Genomic DNA, 9,909 nt, shown 5'->3' with positions numbered 1-9,909 from the left:
GTTTAGATGGTCCTTGTCTGCTCCCGCAGTGATCCGAGTGAGGCGAGGAGTCCCTCCGGGAAATCCCGGGGGTACCCTAGGGAGTCCTGTTCTCAGCGGGTCCTGCAGCCGAGCAGAGCGGGTCCCATCTGGGGTGCCAGAAATGATGCCGTGAAAAGCCGGAGTTGAAGACTCAATAGTCGGCAGACTATTAAGCGGGTATTCTTTATTGCGGCGCTGGGCACACGGGGGATCTCTCCTCCAAACGTGTGCACCGAAGAGACACAGTTACTAGATATTTATGCTATGTTAACATACATATTAATTACATTTGCAAGAAATGTTTATCATAGTAATGGTTTTTCCGAAAACCCATTAATATATGGTAATGTCCGTCGCACATGTTTGTTTGGCGTCTCTCGGCAGGGGTCTTCAGATTATCCTGCAGCCTCCTTATCTCTGTAGTTTGCATACCTGTTCTCCCAAGGCCCAGGCGCCTAAAGGGATTATTCAGGAGTCCCTTGTCTTGCAACCGTCCGAATTATTCACAAAGAACCAAGACTTGTTTCTGACCACCTGAAGTGATAACATCTCCTACATGTTACATTTGTTACATTTACAGTTATCAATATCCTCCTAGTTCCGGAAGCTCAGGAAGTATGGGCTGGATGAGTGGTCGGTGAGGTGGATTGAGAACTGGCTGAATGGCAGAACTCAGAGGGTTGTCATCAGCGGCGCTGAGTCTAGTTGGAGGCCGGTAACTAGTGGTGTCCCGCAGGGGTCAGTACTGGGCCCAGTCTTGTTCAACTTCTTCATCAACGACCTGGATGAAGAGTTAGAGTGTACCCTCAGCAAGTTTGCTGATGACACCAAACTGGGAGGTGTGGTGGATACACCAGCAGGCTGTGCTGCCATTCAGCATAACCTGGACAGGCTGGAAAGGTGGGCAGAGAGGAACCTGATGAGGTTCAACAAAGGCAAATGCAGGGTCCTGCACGCAGGGCAGAGATGAAGAGCCAGCTTTACTGTGCCGGTGGAGGGGGCTCAGGGCCAGCAGTGGGGGACGGCACATGGCTGGTCCTGCGGGGGCGTGCGGGCCGGCTGTAGGGAGTTTGGGCCCGGCGTTGCAAGCGGGAGCGTTCTCGCATCCGCACGGGCCGGGGGGGGCTGGAGCCGGTGCCGCTGCGGAGCGCTGGGGAGCTGCAGGAGGACCCCGATGGCAGCTGGCTGGCGCTGCTGGGGCTGGTGGTCTCGGGTGCCGGCGAGCTGTGGGATGGCCCCTGCACCGCTTGGCTGGGGGTGCTGCTCCCAGCACTTGCTGCTGGAGCACGGCTCCTCTCCTGGCATCTTCTGGGCTGGCTATATGGATTTTGGGCCTGCCGTCGCAAGCGGGAGCGTTCTTGCACCGGCTCAGGCCCAGGGAGGTTGGAGCGGAGGCTGCCGTGCCGTGCTTGAGAGCGGCAGGAGGGCCGCGGTGGCAGCTGGCTGCTGGTGCTGGAGCCGCTGGTCTCAGGTGCCGGGGAGCTGTGGGATGGCCCCTGCACCGCCTGGCTGGGGGTGCTGCTCCCAGCACTTGCTGCTGGTGTGCGGCTCCTCTCCCGGCGCCTTCTGGGCCGGCTGTATGGATTTTGGGCCCGACGTTGCATCTGGGAGCGGTTTTGCACACGGTCAGGCCCAGATAGGCTGGAGCGGCTGCTGCCCTCAAGCACTGGGGAGCCGCAGGAGGAACGTGATGGCAGCTGGATGGAAGTGCTGGGGCTGCTGCTCTCCAGAGCCAGGGAAGCATGGGATGGCCCCGATGACGCCTGGCTGGCATTGCTGGGGCTGCTGGTCTCTGTTGCTGGGGAGCCATGGGATGGTGCCGATGCTGCCTGGCTGGCAGTGCTGGGGCCGGTGAGCTCTGAGCTGGTGCTGGAGGCTGGAAGAGGAAGCAGGAAGGTCAAGGGCACGGCCCCCCAGGTGTGGGGCAGGAGAGGCCAGAGCAGTGCCGCCAGCCCTCTGGGAGCAGAGAGGCTCTGCCAAGCCCACCCTGGGCACGCGCTGCCAGGCCTTGCCTGGCTCCCGGCCCCAGCCCAGGGGCACTGGGGGCTTTGCCTCTTACCGGTGCCCCGGCCAGCACAGCTGTCGCACTCCCAGCTGGCCGTGCTGCTCCTCAAGTCGGAGCAGTGTAGGTGGGTGCCCTCGGCAGCGCAGGAGCTGCACAGGAGAAGTTGCCAGGGCCTGGGGAAGCAAACGGGTGCATGGCTGTGAGGACAAAGTGGCCGCAGCACGGGATTGTCGGGCAGAGCTCGCATTCTCAGTCCTTCCGCTTTGAGCCCTTGGCGAGACAGAGATCCCGTGCAGAGCCCCGGGGTGCAGCTTTGGCAACTTACCCCTCTTCCTCTGCCTGCTCCCGGCCTCCTGGACAGAGGCAGTCACTGGCGTCGCAGCGCCTGTGCTGCTCGCTCTGTGCTCTGTATGCCTGGTTGTTCTCCCACGATGACAATCTGATGGAGAAAGGAAAACTGATGAGCCCCCGCTGCACCGGCGTAAGGCAGATGCAGGGCGTCCCTGCTCTTCCCCCCTGGCCTGTTTCCAACTCCTCCGTGAAGCTGAATCCCAGACTCATGGGGCAGCGGAGGGCCAGGACTGCTGGGGCAACCTCTGGCAAGGCACAGCGCTTGCACCCTCCTGTCTTGTGAGCCGGGCAGCAGGACACCAACCTCAAGGGGACTCGGATCCCCATGGTGAGCATCTCAGCGAGGAAGAGATGCCCATCTCTGCAGAGGGGGCACCGGAAAAAAATGCCAGCGCGCATAGCCTGTCCCTGCCGGAGAAACAGAAGGAGCAAGAGTGAGGCTCTGGTGCTGCTGAGTGCCCGCCATGCCCCGAGGGCGAGGGAACGGCTCCTACCTGGATGCAGACCCTGTGGAACCAGGCGTGCTTGCACGCTGGGCACACCAGGGTGCCGTACGACCTTCTGTCCCCCACCAGCAGCTCCAGGCAGATGAGGCAGGTGGTGTTGTCCTCCAGTGCTGCCTCCACTGCCTGCTCTGGGCGGTGCTCCCAGCAGAAGGACCTGAGGGGAAGAGGAAAGGGATGGGTGAGGTGGGAAGCGCTGGGGCCTTCCCCAGTGGCGGTGAGGAGGGGAGAGGAGCTGTGAAGGAGACCCAGGCCTTGCCCAGCTCTGGCTCTGCCTGTGACAATAGGAATTGTCACTGTGTGTTCCTTCCTTGTTTGGCTGTTGCTGGCAGGAAGAGGAGCGAAGCTGAGGAGCCTCCTCGGTGAGGCCCAGCTGCCCTTACCTGTAGCACCCGAAGAACTGGGTGATGCATCCACCCTCCACGGCACAGGGAAGGTGGAAGCTGCGGTGGCAGCCTGTCTCTCGGCAGGTGATGGTGGCCCCGCTCTCGCCACAGACGAAGCATTGCTGGAAAGAGCACAGCAGCCCCTGTCAGCGGCAGCCTCAGGGCCTCCCCAGCCAGCCGCACACCTCCAGGCAGGGCGCAGGTTGTGGCCGCTGCTGGGTCACAGCCCGCAGATCCGCCTGGCAGACGAGGCTGTGGTGCCAGAGCCTCTGCGGAGCTCCGGGAGCAAGACTGTTGTCCCAGAGCTGCTTGGAAGGGCTGGGATTTCTTTCTCTGGGTCTGGGCTAAGCTCCCACAAATGTCTCCTGGCACAAATCTCCCTGTTCTTATCAGGTCCTCACCTGCTGTGCTGCCTGTGCGACTGTGCGTTCAATATCCTCCGGGTGGAATGCTACGAATCCTTCTTCCGCGACTGGTTGCGGAAACAGCTGGTTGGCAAAAAGCTGCAGAGGAGAAAAGGCGAGGAGCTGATGAGGAGAGTGTGGGGGGCACGGCCTGTCAGAAAGCTGGAGGGAGCCCCGAGGAACTCACCAGGCAAAATTCATGGGCACGGAGCCCCTCTGACTGCAGTTGGTGCCCACAGATGTCTGGGTCGGCCTCTGCCCGACGGCACAGCATGCATGCTGGAGGGGAGAGAGCAAACGCCAGCGGGAATGAGCAGCTCTGTGGGGCCGGGGCCGCGTCCCTGAGGGATTGCCCCCAAGGGCTGCTCTGTGGCTGCCCAGCCGGCTGATGGGCAGGGCTGGAGGCCTTGCAGGGGGAGGGGGCATTGCAGGCACGGGTGTCCCAGGAGGTGCCCAGTGCCCAGCCTGGTCTGTGCTTGCTGAGGAGAGGAGGGGCCCTGCCCCGGGGCGCTCGGGGAGCTCCTGCCTCCCCCTGCCACCGCTCTCGGCCCTCGCTGAGCGCCCCGACAAGCCGTCAGCCAGGCTGCGGGAGGGACACTTTGCTCTCACCTGGCTCCATCGGGATGCGGGTATTCCGCTGCCTTTTAGACATGGCAGTCGTCAGTGGGGAGTGCCTGGAGAGTCCCTGTCCGAGCAGCGCTGGGCCGTCTCCTCCAGATGCTCCTCTGCTGACTCTGAGGGAGAAGCAGGACGCGGGTGAGGGAGAAGCGAGAGGCGGATGAGCCTCAGCACAGGTCCAGAGCCCCGAGGCGTGGGGCCCCCGTTCTCCCTGGGCAGCCCCGTGGCAGCCCTGTCCCTCCACTGCCCTCTCCTCACCTCACCAGGTCGCACTGAGCCATGCCTGAGCCCAGCGTTCCTTTATGTGTCTTGGTCCCGCGGGTCACAGTGGCCACTGTGACATCAGCACAGCTGGGCTGCGTGCGCCCCAGGTACGGGCAGGGACGCCCTCGGGTGCTGCCACCCCCTCTGAGAGGGCCACCGCCTCCCAGGGGTGGGTGTGAAGTGCCGAGGCGGGGGCCCGAGCCCTCGGCACCTCCATAGCCGGGGCGGGTGCTCCTGCAGCAAGCACAGAGCCCAGGGCCAGGTCCCCCGGGGCAGCCGTCGAGGGTGGCACTGTTGGCCGAAAGGTGCTGCTCAGGCCGTGCGACCGCAGGGCTCCAGCCCTGGCCACGGGAAGTCTCTGCTCCTGCCCCCGGCACGGGGAGCGAGCAAGCGGCCGCGTCCTTTGTTGCCGGCTGGGGCTAAAGCAGGACAGTGCTTTTCTTGGTGCCCAACGTGGGGCTCAGAGTGTTGGGCTAACGACAGATGTGACCCGAAGGTGTTAGAAGAAATCGGTTCTAATTTGTTATGCACAATTATTATAGTAGTTAAATGGTCGTTGGTCGTAATGTTGTTTTGCTTGTTCACGTGGTTGTGTTAAGCAAATTCCTATCTGCCCTCTGCATTCCCTGCGGTGCTGTTTATCACCTCTGGGAGAGGGATCAGGATGATGATTTTCCTGTTCTGTGTAATATCGACTTTTGAATTTTGACTATGCTTGGGAGGTTCCAGCCAGCGTGCTCTTAGTGCTAAGTCTCCTGAACGTGTTTCAGGTCATGTTTAGGGTTACGAAAAATTTTTTAAGAATACCTGGCAGAGATGTGCCCCGAGGCTGGATAATCACGGGTGGCAGGGCATGTGGGAGAATGTAGGCAGGTGTCTAGAGACCTTCTCACCTCCAACGGTTTGGAACTTTACTCCTAAGGTTAGCACCCTAGGAAAGTGATCGAGTATTTGAGAAGAAAATGCTGTGGCTGTTCCAGAGAGGCACAACGTACCGCACTGTGCTGGGCCCTAGCCAGTGTCTCCCAAACCCTGTGCAACATTCTGCAGCACCCTCCGTGGGAAGAGAGGGAAAACAGACCGACAGGCACTGCGGCTACTCCAACCCTGGTGACAAGGACTGTCGCGATATGCGGAAAGATTTCAGCCACCTTCCAGGCGAGCACACTGTTACCTGGGTACTCCGAAGCTGCGATAACAGGGCCAGTGACTTGGCATTAGACGATAGGGAAGCCAAGCAGCTGGGATCCGTGGCCAGGGAAGGGGGCATTGGCAAGGCCATTGGAAAAAAGACACAAGCCCTCAGCCTCTGGAGGCGACTTCCGTCAGGCGTGAGGGAAGGGTATCCGTTCAGTGAAGATGTTGGATGTTGTCCACGCAAGTGGACTAGTGTGGAGAGAGGTATCCAGTGCCTGAGGGAATTAGCTGTGCGGGAGATGGTTTATTATGACCCGGACGATACGCAGTTACCCACAGACCCAGATGAAGTCCAATGCACACGGCTCCTGTGGCGGAAGTTTGTAAGGAGCGTGCCATCGTCGTATGCCAACTCATTGGTGGTAATGGACTGGAAAGGCAAAGAGGCACCAGCAGTGGATGAAGTGGCTGTGCGACTCTGGCAGTACAAAGAAAGCCTCGCTTCCTCGCTCATCTCGGCTGTGGAGAAACTGTCCCGGGAGTTCCAGCAATCTGAAGAGGGTATGTCCTACTCCCCACCTGTACAGACCAGTATCTCAACTATTAGGACTAAGTGTTCCTGTGCTCAAGAGAGGGGATATAGAGGGTACACACCACGAGGCACGCTGTGGTTTCAGCTGCATGACCACGGAGAGGACATGAGGATGTGAACCCTAGAGGCACGAGTACGTGAGTTGCAAGGGAAAGCAATCACAAAAGGGGATTCTTGGAGGAAAAATGCCACTCCAGTTTGCAGCGGGCAGTTCCCCAGGCAGAGCAGAAGGCCTGATGTTACTTCTGATCCTCTTGAAGGGGCCTGTCAGTCATTTCTACAAGAAGTGAGTAACGAATACTATGACCAGGGTTAGAGGGGCCCTGCCTGCGGGCCGGTGGTGGAAAGGGACAACCGGGTTTATGGGACTGTGTGGATTTGATGGCCTGGCACGTCAGATCCTCAAGAGTATAAGGCTTTAGTGGGCACCGGTGCACAGTGGACCCTAATGCCATCAAGCTATAAAGGGGCAGAGGCCATCTGTATGTCTGGAGTGACAAGGCAAACCCAACAGCTACACAGTCTCCCATAATATCCTCCTAGTTCCAGAAGCTCAGGAAGTATGGGCTGGATGAGTGGTCGGTGAGGTGGATTGAGAACTGGCTGAATGGCAGAACTCAGAGGGTTGTCATCAGCGGCGCTGAGTCTAGTTGGAGGCCGGTAACTAGTGGTGTCCCGCAGGGGTCAGTACTGGGCCCAGTCTTGTTCAACTTCTTCATCAACGACCTGGATGAAGAGTTAGAGTGTACCCTTGTTGCGGCGGGATCTAGGACTCGAGCAATATGATCCATAACAGTCAACTTTATTAGTAAAGAATCTAGATGATATAGACAGCACTTAATTGTGATTAGTCACTATACATAAACACTCGGTGCAACACTCAGCTATGATTGGTTACTATACATAAAAACATCTATCAACAGAACACCCCGGTTACATAAGCAATACTGAAACTATGATTGGTCAGTATTCATAGAACGACTGTTTACCTGCAGCTGGCCTGAGAACGATTGTCTTTCCCACAGCAGCCTGGGAAAGGTCTGTTTTCCCGCAACCGGCCTGAGCAAGGTTTTTTTTTCCCACAACTGGCCTGAGAAAGGCCTTGAGGCCTGTGCTGCTTGAAACCTGTACTACTACAAACCGATCGAGTCCATATTCAGAGTGTCTGGGTTTCTCACAATATGTCCCTGTTTCTCCAGAAACCCTACATACCCTCAGCAAGTTTGCTGATGACACCAAACTGGGAGGTGTGGTGGATACACCAGCAGGCTGTGCTGCCATTCAGCGTGACCTGGACAGGCTGGAAAGGTGGGCAGAGAGGAACCTGATGAGGTTCAAAAAAGGCAAATGCAGGGTCCTGCACATGGGGAGGAACAACCCCATGCATCAGTACAGGCTTGGGGCGGACCTGCTGGAGAGCAGCTGTGCGGAGGGGGACCTGGGTGTCCTGGTGGACGACAGGTTAACCATGAGCCAGCAGTGTGCCCTGGTTGCCAAGAAAGCTAACGGGATCCTGGGGTGCATTAGGAGGAGTGTGGCCAGCAGGTTGAGGGAGGTTCTCCTTTCCCTCTACACTGCCCTAGTGAGGCCTCATCTGGAGTACTCTGTCCAGTTCTGGGCTCCCCACTTCAAGAAAGATGAGGAGCTGCTGGAGAGAGTCCAGAAAAGGGCTACGAGGATGGTGAGGGGACTGGAGCATCTCTCCTGCGAGGAGAGGCTGAGGGAGCTGGGCTTGTTCAGCCTGGAGAAGAGAAGGCTGCAAGAGGACCTCATAAATGCTTACAAATATCTGAAGGGTGGGTGTCAGGAGGATGGGGCCAAACTCTTTTCAGTGGTGCCCAGTGACAGGACAAGGGGCAACGGGCACAAACTGAGGCACAGGAAGTTGCGTCTGAACATGAGGAAGAATTTCTTCCCTTTGAGGGTGACAGAGCACTGGAACAGGCTGCCCAGGGAGGTTGTGGAGTCTCCTTCTCTGGGGATATTCAAGACCCGCCTGGACAAGGTCCTCTGCAGCCTGCTGTAGGTGACCCTGCTTCGGCAGGGGGGTTGGACTAGATGACCCACAGAGGTCCCTTCCAACCCCGAACATTCTGTGATTCTGTGATTCTGTGAATTGAAGTAAAGTCAAGGTACCTGCATGGGAGATTCAGTTTTTAGGAATAAAATGGCAGGATGGGCATCATCAGATCCCAATGGATGTGACCAACAAAAGAGCAGCTACGTCTCCACCGACCAGCAAGAAGGAAACACAAGCCTTCTTAGGCATTGCGGGTTTTTGGAGAATGCAATGAACAAGTTTCAGTCAGGTTGTAAGCCCTCTCTGTCAAGTGACCCAGGAGAAGTGTGATTTCAAATGGGGCCCTGAGCAACAAGAATCCTTTGAACACACGAAACGGGAGACGGTTCACGCAGTAGCCCTTGGGCCAGCCCGGGCAGGACAAGATGTTCCAAATGTGCTCTTGCACTGCAGCCGGGGAGAAAGGCCCTGCCTGGAGTCTCTGGCAGAAAGCACCAGGGGAGACTCGAGGTCGACCCCTGGGGTTTTGGAGCTGGGGATACCGAGGATCCGAGGCTTCCTATACTCCGACTGAAAAAGAGATATTGGCAGCATGTGAAGGAGTTTGAGCTGCTTTGGAAGAGGCTGGCGCTGAAGCACAGCATCCCAACCTCTTAGCACCCCGACAGCCGGTCCTGGTCTGGATGTTGAAAGCGTGCGTCCCCTCTACACACCATGCCACTGATGCTCCATGGAGTAAGTGGGTCGCACTGATCACACAACAGGCTCGAACGGGAAACCGCAGTCGCCAGGAATGGTGGAAGTGATGGTGGACTGTCCAGAAGGCAAAGATTTTGGAATATCGCTGGAGGAGGAGGTGATGCGTGCTGGAGAGGCCCCGCTGCTTGATAAGCAGCCAGCAAATGAGAAGCAACATGCGCTGTTCGCTGATGGGCCCTGACGTGTTGTGGGAAAGCATTTGATTTTAATTGAATCACTGATTAATTGCCACTTGATCATCACTTAATCTTTAATAAAACCCTTTTAGTTAACCCCACAAAGATGACTTCTCTGAAGAATTCATTTGCGACACCAGGACAAAAACTGGACAGTGTCTGAGTAGAAAAGAAGGACTGCGAAATCCACCGTTGCAGAATCCAGGTCCAAAATGCAATTCCGGACCAAGATAGGAACCTGAAAACACAAGAAGCCCTTCTACAATAGTAGCTGGCTGACAGTGCTGAGAGTGACCAGAGGCTTCCCTGGCAGCCTCCTCCAGCTCCTGCTTTTAGAGCGTCCTGAGCCATCCTCTTGTCCCAGCCACCTTGCGAGTCAAGCTCTGGTGCTCAGGGTTTCCTTCTCCCCAGGCTTTCTGGGATTTTGCTCGGCCTTGCGACACCAGGGCGTTACACAGCTCCATTAGCTCGGTGCCGACAGAGGTGAACGGTGCCGGGGCACAAGCTCCTCCGTTCAGAGCAAGGCTGTGCGTGAGCACAGCTCATTGGGCAGCTCCACTTGGCTAGACCTCGCGTCTTCCCAATCGCAGCAGTCAAGAATAGAAGGAGAGAGTGCTGCCACCGAGTTCTCTTTTGGACCCTCTAGACCTCCCTTCTTTCCTCATTGCCTCTT

At 57.5% G+C, this 9,909-nt stretch overlaps 1 protein-coding gene across 1 annotated transcript; it reads right to left on the bottom strand.

Moving 5' to 3' along the window:
* Positions 1 to 1,001: 1,001 nt before the first annotated feature.
* On the bottom strand, positions 1,002 to 4,569 carry LOC104332070 (uncharacterized). The gene is given in 9 exon segments (XM_075432456.1): positions 1,002 to 1,897; positions 2,081 to 2,199; positions 2,352 to 2,465; positions 2,682 to 2,813; positions 2,815 to 2,841; positions 2,843 to 3,037; positions 3,264 to 3,388; positions 3,668 to 3,769; positions 4,552 to 4,569. Coding segments are annotated over 9 exon segments (1,728 nt in total).
* Positions 4,570 to 9,909: the final 5,340 nt, after the last annotated feature.

This window comes from Opisthocomus hoazin, chromosome 11, assembly GCF_030867145.1.
Source record: "Opisthocomus hoazin isolate bOpiHoa1 chromosome 11, bOpiHoa1.hap1, whole genome shotgun sequence".
Lineage (NCBI taxonomy): Eukaryota > Metazoa > Chordata > Aves > Opisthocomiformes > Opisthocomidae > Opisthocomus > Opisthocomus hoazin.
The sequence above is the reverse complement of the archived record's forward strand: the minus strand, read 5'-3'. Positions and strand labels throughout refer to the sequence as shown.